The sequence below is a fragment of the Salarias fasciatus genome, chromosome 9, assembly GCF_902148845.1.
Source record: "Salarias fasciatus chromosome 9, fSalaFa1.1, whole genome shotgun sequence".
In the NCBI taxonomy this organism is placed as follows: Eukaryota; Metazoa; Chordata; class Actinopteri; order Blenniiformes; family Blenniidae; genus Salarias; species Salarias fasciatus.
Window position 1 is genome coordinate 17,159,233 of NC_043753.1, and position 22,587 is coordinate 17,181,819.

The window sequence follows — 22,587 nt, forward strand, 5'->3', positions numbered from 1 at the left end:
AGAGAGGTCACCAGAGATGATCTATGACTTTATGCCCGGGTGTCTTTCAAGAAGGCTGAAAAAAATAAGTGGGAAAGAAAAATAAAGTCTCTCTGGTTGAAAAAAGGAAGAATTATAATGTCGACCAGCCTTTTCATCCTGCAAGACACGCTGTGTTTGTCGACGCCGTCTGCATACACCAACACAACTCCAAGCATCCGGAAATAAAACCAGGGAGACAAATGCAAACTTTTCAAACCTCAGTACACTTTCATGCTTGATTTAGTTGGTCACAAATAGTGAAACAGCTCCAGTGCAGCGCAGCTGTGACATTTATATTTAAGCATTCACTTATCACTGCCACTTTAGAAATGGCTTTTCTCATTCTATTCAAGAGACACTGAGTTAAACTCGACCCGTTTGAATGTTCAGTCTGGACACGGAAACGTCTGTAATAATGACTCATACATATGTAATACTAATATTTAAAACCCCATTCTGAAGTGGCTTCAGTGGGAGTGAAAAGGCTCGGTTATCTCTTAAATGGCATGATGACATGGTTAATACACAGAGTGAGGAGCTTCTTCTTCACTGCATTTGTCATCATTTCAGGCAGAAGTGTAGCTGTGGCCATGTGAGACTCGACCTCGACACATGCAGACTTTCAAACGTTAGCCCGAAGCATTTAGAATAAGGTTTTGACCTTATTTTTTGATTGGTGCTTTAAGACTAACACAATGCTTTTTTTGTTGTTGTTCCAATAAAACGTATCTGCAATTTGTGTTTTACAACTAAAGTTTAGTGTTTTATACTAAATCCGTCTTTGTGAGAGGACAAAGACCTTAAAGAACAAAACCTCCTGGACTCTTTCAAACCACAACAAGAGTGATCTGTCCATCCATCCATCCATCCAGATATGAATGGGGCTGAAGCTGGAGGTGAATTTGGATGAATACTCCCTGGACAGGTCACCAGTGAGACACAAGGTAAATATAGAGAGACAGACACACATACACACATGCTTATTCACATATCCAGGCAATTTAGAGTCAATAAATAGCCTCGAAAGAATGTTTTTTTTAGATTGTGGGAAGACGCCAAAATGGAAAACTCATGCAAACAAATGCAAACTCTGCTCTGGAAGCTCCATAAGCCTTAACTCAAGCTGCCATGAAACATGTTAGTTATCCAACACTCCACTGTGTAGCTCAAACATCAACTCATGCTGACACTATTTAGACCAAACTTGGGCAACTCACACTTCATAAACCAGAGCCTTACAAGAAACTGCCTTTCTTTAGAACTGATGTGAACTCAGAATCCATACATCTTTAAATAGCCTCCTTTTTTTTTTTTTTACAACTTTTAAAATATTGGAAAATACTAAAACAATGGTCAAACAATTTTAAAGACTTCTGGTTTTAAAAATTCATCCAACCACCGATCTTCTCTACATTTTTATCCAACTGAGCACTGGATCAGAGCCCAGCTGACTGGTTGAGGGAAGGGTACGTCCGGCAGACGGTCACAAGTTTATCGCAGAACAAACACAGAGGGATGGACAGTGACGAGTCCACCTCAAAAGGGTGTTCTGTACAGAAAACCCCAAGAACAAAGCATTCATGAGTCACGTGCAGATACAATACTTTAATTACAATAGAACAGTCTGTTGGAGACTGTTAAATCTATACGGTATATACTCTTAAAAATGTTGTATGTGTGTGTCTGTGTGTGTGTGTGTGTGTGTGTGTGTGTGTGTGTGTGTGTGTGTGTGTGTGTGTGTGTGTGTGTGTGTGTGTTGATGCATGAATCTCGTCGCAGTTTTCATCCAAAAGTCAGCTGTTATTGGATCTAATGCCCTGCAACCCTGATGCAGTAGCGTAGACTAGAGGATGAACGGACAGACTCGCTTTGGCCTGTTTGAAAAACTTTGTTACTGATTTATAGGAAGAGTTAGTAGTAGGAGCACTCGGGGAGGTGACCTTCAAACTGGGAGAGTGGCTGTTGCAGGTAGCCATGTGTGTAAGTAAGTATCCAATAAGTATAGAACACCAACCAACATTACGTTGGTTAGATTATTTGGATATTTAATGAATGTTGTTTTCAGTGAAGCAGACTTTATAGGATGCAGGTACGTATTAATGAGTGAAGATGTCGAAAATGGAGTGAGAATAAGTAAGCCTTGCTTCTTCCTTCTCTTCCGACACGATTACTGCTTTCGTGAGAAAGTTTATATTACATAAGCTCTTTATTTACATTGCACATTCCAGTATGATGAACTAGCTGTAGGAATGCGTGAACTGTTTACATAATTGTGTGCCTATGTATATCTGCAAGAAAGGAAGAACACTGTCAATAAATTTTCACCATCTTCACACCAGAACTCCAACTGGGAATATTTTTGCTGTGAACTAGGAGTGCTGGCCACTACACCTCCAAACCGCCCTTGATTTTTTAAGGTTTTAAATTATTTTACCTCAGTCTTATTTAATTCCCCTGCTTTATTGCACTGATGATTCCTGTGAGAACATTGTACTCACATGCACAACTGATAAAGTGGGCACAAAAGGAAATATCAGGGTGACCACACGAGTCTCTCCAGCAAAAAACAAACAAAAACTGTGCCAGATTATTAAAATGCTGCTGACACACGTTTCACTGGATAAGTGAAAACTTCGACCTACTTGTGATGATAGAGTAAAAGTCATTATGACTTGCCCTACTTTGGAGACAATGAATGCTTTCACAAAATTTCATGCCAATCCATCCAAAGCAGTGGACAAACCCGTCCCCTCAAACCAAATCTTTAGCATGGCTTAAGAGTCAGTTGTGCGCCTGCAGAGTCTCTATGTCTACTTGTGAAAAACAAAGTTTTTTTCAAGCAAAAAATAAAAGAAAAAAGAAAAAGAAAAAACAAACAGAACTGGGGCATTGTTTTCCTTCACATGGCACCTCAAATCAGCCTTAACCAAAAGAGATAAATTCAGCAGTTGGGTCAAAACTTTGAAGCTGAACAATGGGTGACAACCATAAACCGGTCCTCACATCACAGCCTCATTTTTGGAGCAAATCTCATTTTCAGTTTTTGCATTTAAGCTGGGTGTAATTGCCAAAAAACAAATGACTATAATACCCTGGGACACCAATAGCACAGTTAATTACACCAAATGAGAATCTTAATTAAACCTAATTGAAAAGAATTGCTATCTGATTGATACGCTTTCAGTTTCTGTTTGCCAAATTTGCTGTAGGTCCTGAAGCATCACTAAATTTTCCAAGTGAATTTGCATTTTTGGAAAAGATTAATCCATGTTACTGCTTTCTACAAAATGCCAGGGGCTGATGTGAGGTTGGGCGTTTTATTTTTTGAATTTTTTCAACAGCTAATGTTGAAATGACTGTTTCAGTGGATAACCAACTCTGAATCACTTACACATGACTGGCTTTGCATTTGCATGTGAGTTTGCAGGTGTGCTTGCGTTACGCTGCTGTGCACACACACCCTAGGGCGCAGACAGCAACCAAAACATCGATACACGTAATGCCATTTTGTTTTTGTGCTGCACTTATGCAATGGCCCAGAAGCTTATGATCAGACTGTCCTGTGGGCGGCCTGACGGCTGGGTCAAACATATTCTTACCAAAAAACATTTACCCATGTTGTCGTCGGTCCTTGTGTCATCCGGGCATTGAACCTTTCTTCATTTACCCTATCTCTGGCTGACGTGCAGCGGCCCTACGTGCCACACCTCCACCAAACTGTGGCAAAGGTTCAACTCCTGCAAAAACATCAGGAAAAAAAAAAAAAAAAAACCTGTGCCACTAACCCCATTTCTAGGCTGTCTATATAAGAGCAGCAGTGCAGGTAGAAGGAGTTGCCTTGCCTGTGAGTGTAGATAGAAAGAGGAAACACTGGGGAATTTATCTTCCAAGAGGGAACCAGTGTGGTGAAAACATTTCTTAAGGTAAGCAACAACTTAGGACATAATGAAACCAATAGTAGCTGTGAGCTTTCATGACTTATATGCCTTTCATAACTGTATGTTCATGGCTGCTCCTCCGATAGCCCAGCCCTCCCCGCGTCTTATAACATCCTGCCTGAATGCATGTTTAATTTTAGCCCTCCAGGAGCTCCTTATAATAAAACTTGCATATGTTTCCTGCCTTTTAAAGCAGTTCTCTGTTTCCACTTTCACTTCAGCTCCTCTCCAGCCTCCTGGTTGGCGCGTGCGTCCCGGACGAGGGGGCGGTGGGGTGGCGTCACGTCATATCGGCCGCCGCGCTCCGATTGGCTGCCGAGCCTCACCCGACACAGCTGTGATTGTTTTCCGCAGAGGAAGCCGCGCGAGGACCTGGTATGAGCCCCTGCGCGCGCGGTGCAGTGTGTGTGTGTCTGCGCTAGCCATGAGGTGAACAAACAACGTGATCGTAGCGCGTGTGTTTCAGAGAGAGGAAGAAGAAGAAAGAAAGAGAAGAAGAAGAAGAAGATAAAAACAAGGAGGAGGGATCAGTTGAATGAACAGAGCTTTCTGTCTGCACCAGACACTGAAGACGTCTGGAGATCAAGGTAAGGATTAGGATTTACCCTCCTCTCATTCACACTCGCGCAGAAACTGGATATCTGTGACAATGTATTCAGTTTGTGAGGAAGACCTGACGACAGTCTCGCTTCCTCTCTCCAGCCACAAAGTGCCAAATGTCGAGGCTGGAGGACCACTGCTGGAGCTGCTCCTGTTCTCCCAAGGCTGAGACCAAGCACTCTCCATCCGGAGCCACCTGGCTGGCGTCCAAAGCCGACGAAATGATGTCCATCATCACCTCGGTGCTCAGCAATGCCTACGGCTCGCTGCACGACGTCCGGACGGCCAACCTGATCCGCCGGGGTCTGGTCCTCTTCACGGTCGGGGTCTTCCTCGCCCTGGTGCTCAACCTGCTGCAGATACAAAGACATGTCACCCTGTTTCCAGAGGAGGTCATGACAACTTTGTTTTCGTCCGCCTGGTGGATCCCGCCTTGCTGTGGCACGGGAGCCGGTGAGTGCTCGTCCAACTAAACGAAACGTGGCGTGATCAGTAGTTTATTTTTTTTTTCTCATGCAGGTTTTCAGTTAGTTTGCGGCTCATTTCGGGACAAAGGCGTGCAGACTGGGGAGGGGTTAAGCTGCAGCAGCCTCTTTCTCTTAAACAGAAGAGATCTTATAATATAAAGATAGTAAAATACTAATGTCGATCACCCATTGATGCGTACAGTCTGCAAAATAACATCTGTTGATTGTATTTGTACAACACATCACCGAGAGCACCAAAATACTGCAGTTTTAAAGCAGCATTTCAATTCTTCATAAACACCAATATGTAAGATTGATAGGTCATCATTAAACTTTGTTTTGTAGCTATTATATAATATTTCCTCTCACAGGATAAACAAGTCCTAATGGTTTTGTCTGGTTATTGAAGGGGGGGGGGGGGGGGGGGGGGGGGGGGGGGGGGGGGGGGTGGGGGGGGGGAAACTCATTTGATGCAGACGGTAGAGTTTCTCGCGCTCTGATTGGTCGCAACAGCCGGATTCGAGTTGAGCCGTGCTCTGATTGGCTGATGTCATAACGGGTGAGCTGAGGGGGCGGGGCTGGTGAGGCCAGGAACCAGGAAGTGAGTGAGTGAGAGGAACAGAAGGGGGGGGGGGGGCGCACCAGGACTGCCCCCCCTCCAGCACTGCAGGGCAGAAAACAAACCAGAAGCAGGACTGAAACGTCCTTATTTCACTCCGGTATTTTAATCAGGCGGCTTCATGCCAGCAGTGTGGGGCTTGTTTACTTTGTAATCAGGGAAACTCCATGCATTTATTACCCAGAACCTGGTTCAGATAAATCTTTAATTGCTTGTCATATTCCATACCCTCATTAAGGGTTTATTTTCTAATTAACATCCAGTTTTTAGTCAAATGCACCAAAAGAAACATTTTCTTTACACTCCCCTGAACTGAAAACACATTTTGTTTGTTAAAAACATGATGAAAATCACTTATTAAAAACTAATTAAAGGGCAAACACACAAAATTCAGTAACTGACCAACTGAAAACATGTTAATTATTGACAAACATGCAAATGTATCTTTATATGACACATATCTTGTCAAAAGGAATTTGAAAAATCATGGACTTTATGTTTCAAACTTTCAGAATTATAAAATAGAAGTTTATCATGACTTCATTATACGTTCCTAACTAATCTGAACTTCTCCTCACATATAAATCCAAATGTAGCCTAAAGCAAACCTTCAGATGTACAGAACTGAAATGAAATGAGGAATATTCAGCTGATGAAAACAAGACTTAAACCCAAAACAAATGGTGAAAAAGCTCAACGTATTTGAAATGATACTGTTTTACCAGGAGATTTGAGCACGTAGTCAATGAGTCACTAATTGTGGAAACGCATTTTCAGCAAAAAGCTTGTCAGAGCAGCAGTACGACGGGATCGTTTTCCCTCAGTGTTTCTGCTTATCTTGTATAATTTTGGACTGTGTGTTCCTCTTTCGCAGCTGTTGTTGGTCTGCTGTACCCCTGCCTCGACAGCCATTTGGGAGAACCGCACAAATTCAAGAGGGAGTGGGCCAGCGTCATGAGATGCATCGCGGTGTTCGTGGGAATCAACCACGCCAGCGTTGTATCCTTTCAGACTTCAGTTTGAGTACAGTCGCAGTGGTTGCACTCGCGTACGACTCTCTGGGACGTGATGCCATCTGGTCATGTCAATATTTGAGTAAGAACTTGTCGCACATCGGCGTCGTACACTTTGTCCTCAACGTCACGTCGCCCAGAAACTCGACTTCGACAACAATGTGCAGCTGTCCCTCACGCTGGCCGCCCTGTCCCTGGGGCTGTGGTGGACCTTCGACCGGTCCAGGAGCGGCTTCGGCCTGGGCATCACCACCGCCTTCCTAGCCACGGTGTTCACGCAGCTGCTGGTCTACAACGGCGTTTACCAGTGAGTTTTCTACACATGTTGTGTTTAACTTTGAGGAAAGTAAACTGACATATGAACAGGACGGCGCTTGTTTTAACGTTGCACTCAGAACAAAAACAAAACACTGCCGCCTTGTGTGGGTGTTCATCATGAGACTGCTGGTATAAACTGAATTCTGACCTGAATGTGGAAATACCTGTCCTGCCTGCACCCAAAAACACAAATGACACATGACACGGATCCCTGCGGTGTTAATGATGAGCACCTTCAGAAAACACAGCTCAGAAGGGCGACTGCTGCCCGCCACAGATAATTACTGTGGATTCTCAAGCGCCATGGTCTATTTTATGATTCAAAAAGTTTGTCTTTAGGCTGGTTTTTGTTTTTACAGGTAGTTTAGAGAGTTCTTAGAAGTATTAGGTTATCCCAACTAAAGGAGTGACAGTTATAATGTCAGAACGAGACATAGGATTAAAAACTCCACATTATTAACACACCTTAAAACAGCAAACGTAGGTCTAGAACATTTAATCAGGGTGTCATTATTTGCACTTCTAAATAGTGCTGAACGTAAGCAGAGACAGTTTCATTGGTAAGAAGCCAGAAGCTGCTTCCACACGATGAATAATGAACTAGATGTAATGGTGATGAGTAAAATATTTCAGTCTATAAACTTAAGGGCTCAGCTGTGTCTGGAATTTTTGCGAGTATTATCATGAAGTACAACTTGGGGAAAGTTGTAATTAGGCGGTTACGTGATGTCTGCTGGGAATTTTTGTTGTCCTTCTTCCTCCAAGGCGTTAACGGAGCAACAGCCTTACACGAAGCTTATTCATCTGTCTTAACCTTGCGGGTAATTCCAACTATTTAAATTTTTTTGTTGTTCTGTTTCCTTTTCAGGTACACGTCTCCGGACTTCTTGTACGTGCGCTCCTGGCTCCCGTGCATATTCTTCTCAGGCGGTGTTACTGTGGGAAACATCGGACGCCAGCTGGCTATGGTAAAGTCTGCAACTATTTATAATCTGCTGCGGTCTAACCCAGCAGCTCGTCTGAGCCCGGTCCTGAAGGACCTCTGACCCTCGTGTTTCAGATGCCTGTCTGCAACAACACACCCTAATTTTAAATTAAAGGCTGTCATAAAGCAGAGCTCTGTGATTCAAACGAGGTGTGTTGAAGCGGAACGACAACTAAAACATGCAGCGTGTTTAATCTTTGACCTTATTGCCGCTGTTAGTCGAAAGAATTTGTTTTCATTTTCTGTTTTACAGTGAACCCTTCCTTCAGTTAGTACAGGATCACTTCTCTCTTATGTGTTTCAGTACAAACTGGGTAGTTTTTCTCATAATTCAGCAGGCTCAACTTTCATGTGAAAACTGTGAATCTCTGGTTTTTATATTCAGAGAAAATCCCACCGCAGTTGATCAGTATCGGTTTCTGCACTTTGCCTAAAGTTAAACAGAAAGTAACTCCCCTGCACCACACACGCTTTGTTTGTCGTCGTTTAGCTGAACGCGGCGGCAGATAACATTGTCAGAGGATTTAAATCTGTGCAAAGAGCGTTGGACGCCCCCCGTCCTTCATAATTATCCCATCACGTCAGCTTTGATGTCTCCATTAGGATTCTGCCCAGAAGCCTCACCTCATTCTGTCTGTAAAGTAAGAGTGCCGTCACTCCCTCAGTTTGACTCAGTGAAAGCGTGAAAGCAGATTAAGAGCTGTTGTTTTTCACAGTCGTGGCGAGACACAGAGCCAGTCAGGACTCGGCTGACCAGAGGGTCATTTGCTGCTTGTTGTTTTTGTTTGTGATGAGGCCTGAGGAATGTTGGCACAAGTCTCGACTCGTGGTTTTGTCTGGAGTTTTTCCCCCTCTTTCTCTTCAGGAGGGTCGTTTTTAAGAAGCAAAGGAGTCAGTTTTCTTTGTGTAGTTTGACTTTTTTTATGTTTGTTACTTTTTTTGTCTCTGTTTTAGAGAAAAAAAAACCTAGAATGTTTAAACCACAGAACTTTCTGTCAAATCTTAATTGGATTATTTTCACCAAGTTCTTTCAGATTCAGTGATGGAACACTGTAGACTGACACCAACTCCTCTGCATAAACTGAAAATGGTTTTCGATGACTTCAGGGAAGCTTTATGTTGCTGAGCAGACAAAGTTTGTTCTCTCACCGTGGTGGGAGAAAAGAGGAACTGAGAGAAGAAGAAAAACATTGGTTTGAGCTGAAACTTTGGCATTGTGTAAAACTGAAACTAATGTGTCGACACTAAAAATCATTCCAAACGGTTCAGTCATCAACAAAAACTACCCAGAAACGATCCAGATGCTTCTTTATTTAATTTCTTCTGTCTTCAAACTAAGAAATGACAGTTTTCCATTGACTTTTCAGATTGTTGAATCAACTCTTCATCTCTTCTCTCTTCAGGGCGGTGTGGAGAAGCCTCACATGGACTGAAGGGTGAACTACAGAGCAGCAGAGAGAAACACTAGCAGGTGACGGGCCGGCTGGATAAATGCTGATCAGTTTCGTGAAGAAAGACGAGAAAAAAAGACTCGTTGGTTTTTTTGTTTTATTTTTTTTTTTGCTCCATCCTTTGTTGTCACGACAAAGTACAGATCAGAAAAGCCCCTGGTCGAAGCGTGCCATGTCCTCTGCACCTCCTTGTGGCCAAACCTCCTCTCCCTCCCGCCCTGCGTCGATCTCCGTCAGCATTAAGGCGCCCTCCTCCTCCCGGCAGGAGGGAGGACGCCGTCTGCCTTTTCTGTGCTCTTCTCTGAAGTGAACAGTCAAACGGTGTGTTTTTCTGGAGTGTTTGCGTGCTTTAGTGTGAATGTATCCAGAAGAGAGGACACGAGGGGCTGATATGTCTGTTTAGGTTTATTCTTTCTTCTTTTTTTTTTTTTTAACGTAGCATGAATATAGTATGGTCAAAAAAGGGAAATGCTGTTTGGGTGGGTTTGTTCCCACACAGAAATGTATTCGTTGACACGGGGGGAGATGTATGTTCCCAATCAAACCAAATTGAAGTATTTATTCTTCAAGTGTTCAAAGACCCCAAACCAAATGTATACTTCGATATTGAATGGAAAAGCTACGAGAAATTTCATTCATGAAAAAAGTTTTGTATGTAAATCTTAGAGGGGGGAAAAAAAACATTTCTTTTTTTCTTTTTCTTTTTTTTAATGAATGACAGTTGAATGAAGAGAAGAAATATGTAAGATGTGCCAATTAGTTCATCACCAGTCTGCTTCTCACTTGTGTTTCTTCAGGCACACAATATGGCTAAAGATGATTAAGTCCACAATATTTTTCCAGAGAAAAAAGTCAGCAATGTGTGGATGCAGGGTTGAGACGAGCCACCCAGGTAGAGCTCGCTGGGCAGGAATGTACCATAAGTATGCTACAACCAGTCAATACTCTTTTTTTTTTTTCCAGTGTATTTTTATTACCTTTTGTAACTTGGGCTCCTCGTGTCGAGATGTTCAACGGGCCTCGCACACGTTTTCCACTTGAAAGTTGTATCCTCAAGCTAGCAGTGGTGGTTTGGGAACATACACCTGTTAAAGGAGAGGGCGGGGACATCATTACTTAAGATTTGCAATCTGTGATTGCCTGTGTATTATAGAATGTAGTGCTTTTGTCACTATAACAGTTTAGTTTTATCATTTGTACAATGACATTACTGCTTGTATGTATAAAGGCTTGTGTGTGTAATCAGACTGGTATTATCACCATACTAGACCTACAGTATGTTAGTTAGTGTTTTGGGGGTCTAGAGGATTAAGTGCAATCAGACTATACATGAGCCGATTATTCCTTTTTTTTATTTATTATTTCTGACGAAGGCTAAAAAAATATATATATAACATGTAAGTGTATGCAGTGTGGATCATTCAAAAAAAAACAGCAATAACATCTTTGTTTTTCTTTTTTTCCTGTAAACTTTTGTCAGATTCCATGCCTTCAGAGTCAAAACCAATGACTCTCACCAGAGAGATGACATGAAAACCTTGTATTGTGTCAAAGTTGTAAAGGAAAAAAAAAACTCATTCAGTAGCATTATTGAAGGAAACCTGATTTATTTTTTTAAACTACGTCGTCGCGGCGGGTCGTTTCAGACCGACTCCGCTCACATTCAGGTGTGCTAAACTTAAGAGGAAGCTTTATTTTTTGAGGTGGTGAAGCACCTTTTTGTTTTATTGTTTTAAAGTTTCCTTGTGTGTTTGATATTTCAGCTGTGCATTGTTTTTTGCTATCTTGGATTTAAGTGAAAAATAAAATAAAAAAAAAACACCTTTAAAAATACTTGTGTCAACATTATTCTGAAGGGTTGTTAACTCTTAGCTCTGTTGTGTTGACGCACATGAGGAGGAAACGATCTCGAAGCTCTGGGTTTACATCCGGTGGTGGCGTTTGTTGTGTCTGCTGTCACGGACAAGTTGAATAAATGAGGGGGCTCTTTTGTCCCCGGGTGTCCGTCGGTCTCCGAGCCCATTCTGCCATCTCTGGCCGCATCTTCCCTCTTCTCTGTTTAAAAAAAATAAAGACCCCTCCCCTGCCCGCCCGAAAACCCTGTAAACACCCCCTCCCACCCCCCATGTGTCACTGGGATCATGAGGAACTGCCCCCCCCTCCCCTGCTTCCTCTGTCTACCCCCTCTCTGAACACGCCTTTCTGGAGGGCAGACTTCTATTTATACCTAGCGGGGGACTGACAGTTAACCTTTTGCACTGGGGGGAAATTTCTGGGAGTGGGGCCAATATCTGAGGGCTATTCTGAATCAGGCCCCCTCACTCCGAGAGGCTCTCTATACGTCGACGTATCTGTTATACTCGTCTATCTCCCCGACCATCTCTCTTCCCTCATGTCTCTCGGGGCAGCGGTCCAGCGCCACACGCCACAGCTTCCCTCGCCCTCCGCTCTCAGTCTCTCGCTCTTCTCGGGCAGAATAATTGGCCAGGCTTCAACCTCCTTTCATTTCCAGCCACAGCAAACTGAAAGACTCCATTAGAGCGCCTCCTCATTGCCAAAAGCGCCCCCTCCGTCTCCCTTCTCCCATCATTGTCTTCCCATCCTTCCTCCGAGGCAAGGAAACAAGCCAGGGCCCATCTGATCTATTGATTTGTGCCATCTATACATAGGTTTTGTGCCGGCAGACTGCTTCTCGTCTGTTCGCCGCACCTTTTGTGGGGTTTAAAATTCTGTTATTTGGCCTCTAATTTGATACAGTCAGTCAACTGCCAGCTAACATGAATACAACAAAAGTTGAACAACTTTTTACACACAAATATGGAATTTTGGGGTTATTTATTTCACTCCTTCACAGCCACGAGAATCTGTCCCATTCTTAAATGAGTTAGAAATTGCTTCTGTCATGTTGAGTCGCCTGAGAACTTCCAGATATGTTTGGCTCTGGGAGTTTTCCTAAGAAGCAGTGGTAGACTAAATTACTTTTTCAGACTTTTGCACACTAATTGCACTTTACCTTAAAACGTCTCTGAAACGCTGTTTCCAAGTAACCTGAGGTGTTTTTATTTCTGCGGTGGTTCAAAAACTGTTTCCACCTCAGTGCAGATCAAATATCATGCTTTCTACTGCTCTACACGTTATGTACCATCTACATTTTCTTCTCAGATCTCTGAGATCCTTGCATAAAAATCTGATGTAGCTGCATGTAAAGATGCCATGGCATATCTGTCAGAGCAATATTTTAGCATTAAAGGACAATTTTCTAACTTTAATAGACTAAAACTGAATGCAGTTTTTGGGTCCTTGTGATTTATCTTGTAACATTTTAACCCAAGGAGCTGCTGGGAACAATGCTCACCCTTGACCTGCTACGTCACGTGGTGAATTGATCTTCTCTATCCTCGCACACAGCTTCAGACTGGAACTGCTTGATCTGTAAACCATGATGGCATGATGAGAGGAGACAACATGGGATGTGTAACAATCACATAAAAAAATCATCTCCATGCTGGAGCATCTTAATTAACAGTGTCACACTGCAGTACAGCAGTGTCATTCAGTGGAGCAGAAGCTGTACATGCTGTACATCTTGACTTCCCCGGCGGCGGCTCACTGACTGGCTGACTGACTGACTGTCCTCCTCCCTGAACGCTGGTGGCCTGACTCCCTCTGAACGCCTCTCTGTGCTGCACTTCCTGTCTGAAGGAGCTCCTGTCAACTCCGGCTGCCTGTCAGACGCGTTTAGAATCAAACCCAGTCAGCCCTCTGCTTCCATTCACGCCGTCTCTCTGGTGCTAAACTGCTGCTCGGTGTTTCTGCACCTTGTTTTTAAAGAGGAAAAACCAAGGGTGTGTGATGAACTCCTGTGTGGCGGTGCAATTTGTTGAAAAGAACACAACAGATCACACAAAACCAACACAAGCACAATGCCGTAGTAGGTAGTGATGGCTTTTGTTACCACCAGATGACAGTATTTATCCTCCCAGCTCGTCTGGACATGCCATCTGTAGACCCCTAGTGGAGGGGCAGGGAACAGGGGAGTCTTCCATCAACTGATTTCAAACAGCAGGTTTAACCTTTTTCACCTTAACGCTTTTATCAAAATTCACAGGGATTATGTTCATTTTTCAGCAAAAACACAGACTGATTGAACTGATCTGACAAAAATAAGCTCCATATGTTTAATACCTTGCATATTGAGAAGAACTCATCACTGTTTTGTTTTGTTTTTTTAATTACATTTATTGAAGCATTTCAAGATCACAAACGGACACGTTCTTTTGGATTTGCAAAGATAATTCATTAAACAGTGGCTGGAATAATATTCTTGGAATATTTATCTGGCAGTGCAAGCGAGCGGGCAGAGTCACATGCATGATAGAAAAGGTCAATGAAATGGATTGAGTGTGGAGAAAATCATTGCACACACTCTTATTTCTCTGCCAAAAGGTCTTCAGTGGCATTAATGTCCCGCTCTCTGTGATATATAATGAAAGATCGTGTGTGTGTGTGCGTGTGTGTGTGTGTGTGTGTGTGTGTGTGTGTGTGTGTGTGTGTGTGTGTGTGTGTGTGTGTGTGTGTGTGTGTGTGTAAGCCGTTTAGGTCTACTGAGTCTTCATTACACCAGAGCAGGGTCCACTCTTGTCCTCTGCCCTCACTCATTGCCTCTCTCAGTGCTGGCCAGGAATAATGAATTACAGTGGATGCCATGGGGGGGCCGAGAGAGTGGCTCAGAAGTGGACTCCATTTTAGCTCAAATTACCTCTCAGATCCCATTCAAATGGCAGTCTCTGGCTGCTCACTGCCTTCTCTGCCTGTCCCTGTCTGAGGGTGAAATGATCCAGTCACGCCTTTACCCCCATTTACTCATTTAGGAAGCTGTAATTCACACTTTTTTTGGTTGGTCATCCCTCCGGTGCTCTGGTTTTAAAAGAAATCACAACAAACTGAAACCACCTCCATAAAAGAAGCCGCAGAACTGACTAATACAGAATCATTTTTAAAAGTGTAAACAACAGATCATGTCAGGAGGGATTTATCAGTTCAGTCAGCATGCTCAGCCTCATGTGCCTTTCCTGTTGATTCCTCCTCTCCCTCCGCAGGACAAGAATAAAATGACAGTATAAACCTCAGGTGATGACACATTATGCACGCCATCCAAACAAATCCGTCCCAGTGTAAATTAAACACACCCAGTGCATCTTACACCTCAGATCAGAGTCTGTAAATCGACCAGGGTAATAATAATAATAATAATAATAACAGCTGAATAAATGGTAATGGAATAAAGCAAGGTGAGCATTTCCATTGCAAGATAGATCCTGAGAGGCAGACAGCACACACACACACACACACACACATACACAGTCTCACACACACACAAACTCAGCACACAAACACAGTCTAAGGCTAAAAAAATCACAGCATGGGTCAATATCTACCCAGCAAACACTGCTCAGGCTAAAGCAGGTACTGAAGATGAATGAATGGATCAATATCTGTGTGTATTTCTTATTTTTTTGACCCACTACAATAGAAGAATTACATATGACAGGATACTCTTGTGTGGAGTCCAGATCAGAAATGAACTGTCTTCTTTAGGTTGTGTAAATGAAGCACATGTAACCATGAAAATTAAAAAAACAAAACATTTGAAATATTATTAATAGTGGCTTTTTAAATAACACAGTACCTTTATTTTAAACTTAACAAAATTACACAAATGTCATGATTAATGGTGAAAAACATTTCGAAAATTTTGAAATTCTCTCTCGATTTCTCTAAAAATGTCCCACAAATGATGTTTCAACATATTTTTTTGAATAATTTTAACTGCAATCAATGTTAAAGATTTTTTTTTTCTCCAAACAACCAATGCTTATCTCAAAGTTTACCATGTTCACGTATGAACGTCCTTAACTCGATCGGTTTGAACCTTTTCTGGACAAGTCACTGTATCATAAAGGGTTAATATATATATATTAAAAAATATGATAGACTTTTCCTAAAAATCCTAAACCCTTGTCGTGTGGCTCTTCATGTTTATTATTACACCAAATCTGAAAAGCTCCATGGACGCACTTGCAGGACTCACGCGCCACGTCACCTACTTCGATGTAGTCAAAGTGGGGGTTTAATTAGCATAATGTAACTCAGGCCTGCTTAGGATGCACTAAAGGTCGATGTTTGTCATGTTTTAATTAGTCCTTCATTAGTAGGCGAAGGCATATTTCGAGCAACAGGCGCGCTGGCGATTCCACTGCGCTGCTGAGAGACGCACAAAGTTGGCAGGCTGAAACCATCTGGGAAAGTTATTGCTCCTAAAATGCCCTCTGACAAGCCCGTGCCCCCGATAAGTGACAAATTCACAACATATCCGCTCCCTGGGGGGTAAAAACAACTCAGGTGCACAGAGGGGGTGAAAGGGACTCACATGGAGCTTCCAGGGGAGTCCGGCACTATTTTGGCGAGTTTAAGAGCGCAGGGCGCGATGCCACACAGGGAGAGGGCTCGGATAACCTGCTCATGACTGACCTCTTTCCTCTATAATTCACGTCGCGAGCTGAACCCTGAGACATAACACGAATTGTTTCTCCTGCTTAGAAGGAACTCCGGTGCGTAATGACGCATGAGACTGCGGTTACAACAATGACAAATCCGTTCAAAGTAAAACTTTTCAGTGAAGACGGATGTTGAAATAAGCTGCTCGGTTATTACATTTATGAGCCTGTAGCACATTGGACTGCACTGCGCGTCTGCGCACACTTGTTCCGCAAGTTCCTTCTGTAACAAGTGCTTTTCACCTGTTTCTCCCACTTGCTCCGTCTTCCCCCGTGCGGGACAGGTGCACGAGGCACGCGGACAATCCGAACCCCGCAAAGCCTTCTGGGTGACCCGCACCGGGGACCAAAAACTTTTGGGGCCCACCGAGCTGGACCGGGTCGGGGTCACAGGGATCAGGTGGACAGCGGCGCATCACGGCGGCTTTAGTTCTGCCCCCCCCCCCCCCCCCCCCCCCCCCCCCGCCACACACACACACACACACACACACACACACACACACACACACACACACACACACACACACACACACACACACACTTCTTTTTTACATTACACTGGCTTTTCTTCCATAAATGCCCCCCACCGGCCCCTCTCAAACTAACCTGCCCGCCTCCCCCGCGCGCCACGGCAGCTGATTTGTTCTGTACGACTGAGAATGTAAACCCATTAACGCGGCAGAAATAGCCACGCACCGCGTGGAGTTCATTCTTTACTGTCACAAGTTAAGACGTCGGGACTCGTGAAAAAGTCCCGCAGACCGGCTGCGGTACGGTGCGCGAGGAGGGCTGCGGGCCAAACACCAGTTGAGCGCCCAGGCACACTGCAACACGCACCTTCCTGCCATTTCTGGAGGAAATGTGACAGAAACACGACCTTTTACCAGGCTAATGTCCTCTTTTGTCGATGCTTTTCTGTCTCGAATTATATTTTTTGTTCCATGTCTTCTGTCAGAGTCTGACAGTGACAGATGAGAGGAGTCTCTGATCCAGCGGTGATTTGATTTCAGTTTGAAAGAAATTACTCTCAAGTAGTTATTCCTACACACCTTAGATATTTCTTGCAGGGATTTTTTTTGTTGTTGAATATTTATTATATAATTTAATTTCTATCTAAAATTCAGCTGTTGTCTTTACTCACTGCTAAAAGGAACCTGTCAAATTTCCATATTCATTAATGCGGTGTTGTCTTCCCAAAAGTAACTTTTGTGTTATTAAACAATTCAAGATTTTTTTTTCAGCAGTAAACTCCTGATTAACTGAATTTCTTTTTTTGTCTTTCAGGCTGTGTAATTGTCCAAATGTGAACAATAAGTGGCTGCTTCTGTCGCCTAAACATTCAGAATGTTGTAGTTATTTAATAATATTGCGCGTTTTAACGAGACTGTTGGGCAATAACATCAATCCATGTATGCAAACTATTACTGATCTCTTTAGTTTTTTCTTTTTTTCTTTTCTTTTTCCCCCTTATATTTTGGAATTGGGCTGGCTAGGAGAAGTATGCACGCCAAATAATCATCCGCCGCAGGATTAAACTGTTAAATATACTGTCAGAAGTTGATTTTGCAACAAACTGTCTTCAGTTTAAAGCAATGTATAAAGAAACTTTTTCTGTGCTGTGTCTCAAGAGCAAAAATAAAATAAAAATGCAAATAACCAAGGAGTTCAGTGAAGAGCACTTACTTTTTTGACATTCAAGGAAAATTAAAAAAAAAAACTATGCAAAACTCTGGAAAAATAATAATTTTAGTGAGTCATCAACTGGCCTTTTGGCTCATATTAGTGAGGTGTTGAGGAGTTTGCTGATGGGAACTCAGCTGCATTCAATTAGCTCGCATCTCATTTGTCGGAGGCCTTAATTGCGCGCAGGGTGGCGCGGCTGTTGGTGCTAAGCTCTGTTTGAGACTTCTGTGGAGAAATACGAGCCGCTCCTTAAGAACAATCCCAATTCAAATGAGACTTATCTACGCCAGACCGATCAGACGGATTAAGAGTTATTAAAACCTATAAAGGGGCTGAAAACCTCAACATCCAGCCGCCCTGCAGTCCGCTGCGTGGCCGCAAAGGATTCCTGCAAACACGTTCAATCCAGGAGAAATTATATAGACATCATTTACATTCACTGATGAATGATGAGCACTATTTTTTTTTCTCCAGTTTAAATTAGAGCAGGTTAGGAGAAGCACTGCCTCGGTGAGGAGTTTATTTGATATACGACGCCAAATAAAGTTTTGCATTGCAAATCTGGCTTTTGGAGGAACATCATGCATATGGATGTAAATGAAGGAGCATGAGTGTGAGCAGGGAAAGGCTCCTATATTGAGATCAGACAATATCCAGAAATGTGAGTATGCAGGAAACCTGTGTAATTGGTTCGGATACCAATGTATTTTTTGTCTTCGAGATGTGTCCACTATTGTTCCAGATCAATTGTCTCAAGTCCCCCCCCCCCCCAAAAAAAAAAACAACGAAGAGGTAACTCCTCATTATCTGAAATGTAGTTTACATTACTTACTTTTTTTTATAACCTGATTGACTTTTTATTTGCATTTTAGTGTACATGCAATTAGGGCCGCTTCTAATCTTTCCTAATTCGGCTGCCATGCTGACCCGGGATGGAAGAAAGAAAAAGAAAAAACGGGGGCAGCAAGCTTCCAGGTCCACAAAAGCACAATAACAAGAAGAAGAAGAAAAAAAAATCGTACAGGATCATCAAATAGGAGAGACGCGCTTTCAGGTTTTGAAAGGCACAGGAAGCTGGAGGATTTGGTCCGACCCCTGCGACGGTGACAGAGCCGATATCTTAGAGACCCCCATTCATTCTGGAGGGAGGGGGTGGAGGGGGCGGAGGGGGTGTGTGTGGTGGGGGGGCTCAGGGTGCATCTGCAGAGGTCCCACCGCCCTCTGATCTGTGAGCTGGCACACATCACGGCGTCCATTCACAAATCCTCCTTCTGCGCGTCACCTTTTGTAGTACTTCATAGTAGCAGGGCTCGTGACGTATCAGACAATCCTAAAAAAAAAAAAAAAAAAAAAAAACAGGAAAAAAAAAATAGGTTATAGGAACTCAAGGACAGGGCACATGCGCACAAAGCGTGCAATTGATTATAGTACTAGGAGGGGGGTGTGTATATAGGCTATGCGTGTGCGCGTGCGTGCGCAAGGAGCAGGGAGGGGTTGTGGTGTGGAGCTATAAGTGCAAATGAAACAGACCCAGTTGCAGTATATACATACGCTGCATGGATTAGAGGGAGAAAAAAAAGAAAAACACGGACGTTCAGAATGTGCATTCAGAAACAAGCGTGTTTAACCCTTTGCTGCAAATCAGGGGACGCTCCAGTGCTTTCTCCAGCAAACACAAGAAAAGAGAGCAGACAACGGAAACATTCACTTATTTAGTAGAACCTGACAGACATGACATGTACAGTAATCAATATTCCCTGCTTCCGTGGACAAGAACAGAAGATCATCATAAGAAATAACAATTTCATCCAGACAGTGTTTTAAGCATAGGTCTCCTCTTTCGAAATACATCTTTAAAATAGCAAAAAAACAAATAAGGTAAATTCATAATTTGGCGGCTCAATGAATACACTGGACATGTTTGTGACAAGAATTAAAGAAACGTCACATTCCTGGCCAATATTTTTGACGTGGGCCTGTTGGTGTTTTTTTCAGGTTTCGTGTTATGAAGATATTTTGCAAATTATATCAAATTACGCATGGGTATTAAACTGGATTTCTGTGAAATGGCTGCAAATAAACCCTCAGACAGTTTTATTTTGATGTTTTCGCAGTCATTGTGCGTGTTCGGACACTGGACCGTGCGTAAAAACGTGAAGATGGAAACACAGTGGTTTAAAGCCATGTTTTATCTTTACATGCTTGCATTCTAAATGACCGTGATCTGTCCATCACTGCACGTGATCACGATCTTATTTATTAAGTGTCAGATTATTACTTCAAACAAAAGCAAGGAAGCATCGCTGCCTCCTATTTCTTTCTGGGCAGCTCATTGTCATAAAGCACACGGATGGACAATTATATAAAAAAAAATATTCAAAATGACATTTTTTGGTGTATTTTTGGTGTATATCATAACTTTAAAATAAACAGACATCCCACATAGCACGTAATGGCTAAAATACATCATTTAAAGCCATCAAATAGCTAATGTGGAGCAAAACGAGACAAAAAAAAAAATCTTATGCATGACAAACAACCTATAAGACCATCCCCACTCAATAAACTACTAGCCTCAAGTGTCATGTGTTTCCCGGTTTAATGGAAAATAAAAGCACGCTTAATGTCCATATGCAAATCATCAGAATACTACAGCACTATTTAACCCTTAATCAACCAGGACAACCTCAACTAGGAGATATTTACAACAACAAAAGTCGAGTAGAAAAGTCTCCCTAACGTGCCATGACACCGGAATTAGCCATAAGTAAAGGGGCGTTTGTGAATAGGGAGGCGATTTGGACTAAAAGAAAAAAAAAAGGCAAGTGGTTTTTTTGTCTTTTCAGCAGTGTGAACCAAAGCATGCCTTCAAGCACAACACACGATGCTTTACAAACAAGGGGATCACACACAGCAAAAGAAATAAACATATGATATGCATTAGATTAGAAAAACTGACTTATATCCATATATTTTTTCCTTAAAGTGTTATCTATATCAACTTTAAAATGAAGCATTCTTTATGCTATTTTTCATTTTTTCATTATAATCTTCTGACATTGAAGGAAAATTTAGTCAATGAAAGGAAAAAAGAGTTTAGCTGACATTATATTGACGAGCTAAACGGAACTTCTCCCTGTGCACAATGGCTCTTATTATAATTCAGAGTCTGAAATGGTGTCATTTCCTCCAGACATCCCTGTTTTGCTGCGAGGTTAGAGGCCAAGCCCAGGCGGTAGCGGCCTGTCTGTGGATTCATTGTCTGCTGCTTATTTAGCGCTCAACATTAATCTGCGCTTCCCCTCACAAGTGAGAAACAATCGCAGCATGAGAGTGGCCTGTCTAATTACATCTTTCACTCCCAACTTTCACTGTTTGCACTGGGCCTTTTGTGCTGGGGATATGTGAGACAGGAGCACTGGGTGTTGTTCAGGTAGGAGGATAGAAATTAAGATGAAAATACAATGCAAGATTTCACTTTAAATTTGATGTAAACACAATATTCAAATAAGCGTGCCATGCTGCACATTTGTTGGGGATATGATTTGCCAGGACAATTTTAATACAAAGGCATATTAACCCCAATGACTCCAAAAATTAGGTAATAAATTACTTTGTATTCACACAAAGCCTGTATTTAATAAGTGAAAAGTTAAGGGTGTGATGTTTCTGCACGCAGGACAAATCCTGGCTTGGACTGGCGCATTTAAATTACAGGCTTTCACGTGCCAAAAATACAAATGAACATTATTTTGGATATTGCCTCAAAGCCACACGGTTCAAACTGAAGTAATACAGTCGTATCATAATAAATGTTTGGCTCGGAGTGTCCAAAATATCACATTATACAACTAAACAGGTCATGCGTTTTAAGCTCATTTTATAAAAGTGGATCCAAAACGCGCAATACTCGAAAGGTGGAGAGAAGAACAAGACAAAGCAGGTTTGTGGTTTTAAAGAAAGACAAGAAAAGCAGGTGATGTAGTGTGAATGGTTAAAAAAGCTTCTCACTCAGCCTCCCCGGGTCCTCCTCGGTTCCTCCCTCTCTTTACGCACAGCTCCGGTTCACAGTCCGGAGGAGAACCGGCTGAGCCGTCCTCGCCGTTCAGCGGCGTCCTGGGAGGAGAAACACAAACTTAGTGCCGGTCAGCAAAGTTCCTCAAAGTTTTGTCTTTGGCGCGACTCTGTATCCCGAGCACAGCGCACAAAACAGTTTGTTTGCATCACTGATTTCTTTTAAAGGGATATGGACCCAGTTCTTGGTCGACCGCAGCGTCACAGGAGGGGATCCGAACACTTACCGCACATCCCCGTGTGTCTGAAATGGCACAGAAAAGGCTTTTTCGCTGTCACGTTTTATAGTTTTGATGCGTTTTTGTGGTCATTTGTGAGGCGGCTGGAGATAGCATGACACATCAAACCATCAGCGAATCAGAGTGGTTAAACAGCACACTATAGCGGAGCCACATGTGCTGTTACTATGGGCCAAACAGAGAAATGTCTGCAGATTAAAATGCATTTTGTGAGAAAACACTGCTTCTCCACCCCTGGGTCAGAATGTGGGCATGTAGACATCCGGCAATATTGTTTTTCGCATTTAACCTTGGCCGGGGCGCAGTGATTTTAAGTTGCTCTGTCCGGCTGACCTTACAGGTGTTACAACGACGTGAAAAGAAGACAAATCGCGTGATATATCCACTAACGGCGGTTCGGTGTGGTATAAAGGTGCAGGTTTTGGCTCACATTTTCAACTCGGTGGTTTCTATGTCTCGGATCCTCAATTAGATTTGCTTGAGGCCACTGACCCTATTCTGATTAATTTCGGTCTCGTGTGTCACATTAACAGGTTTCCAATCGTTTTTTGTTTTTTTTATGATGAAACTGAACTAATCTCAGCTTTATTGTCCACATGAGAGAGTTGGGGATTGAACCTTT

General features: G+C 42.7%; 1 protein-coding gene across 1 annotated transcript; it reads left to right on the forward strand.

The window, feature by feature from the left end:
- The first annotated feature begins 3,884 nt into the window (after positions 1 to 3,884).
- On the forward strand, positions 3,885 to 13,269 carry insig1 (insulin induced gene 1). Its single transcript, XM_030099853.1, has 9 exons — positions 3,885 to 3,944; positions 4,181 to 4,334; positions 4,426 to 4,546; positions 4,662 to 5,012; positions 6,520 to 6,644; positions 6,799 to 6,965; positions 7,845 to 7,944; positions 9,365 to 11,272; positions 13,257 to 13,269. The coding sequence occupies exons 3-8, from the start codon at positions 4,495 to 4,497 to the stop codon at positions 9,392 to 9,394; spliced, it is 825 nt and encodes a 274-aa protein (XP_029955713.1). The 5' UTR covers positions 3,885 to 3,944; positions 4,181 to 4,334; positions 4,426 to 4,494; the 3' UTR covers positions 9,395 to 11,272; positions 13,257 to 13,269.
- The last annotated feature ends 9,318 nt before the right edge of the window (positions 13,270 to 22,587 follow it).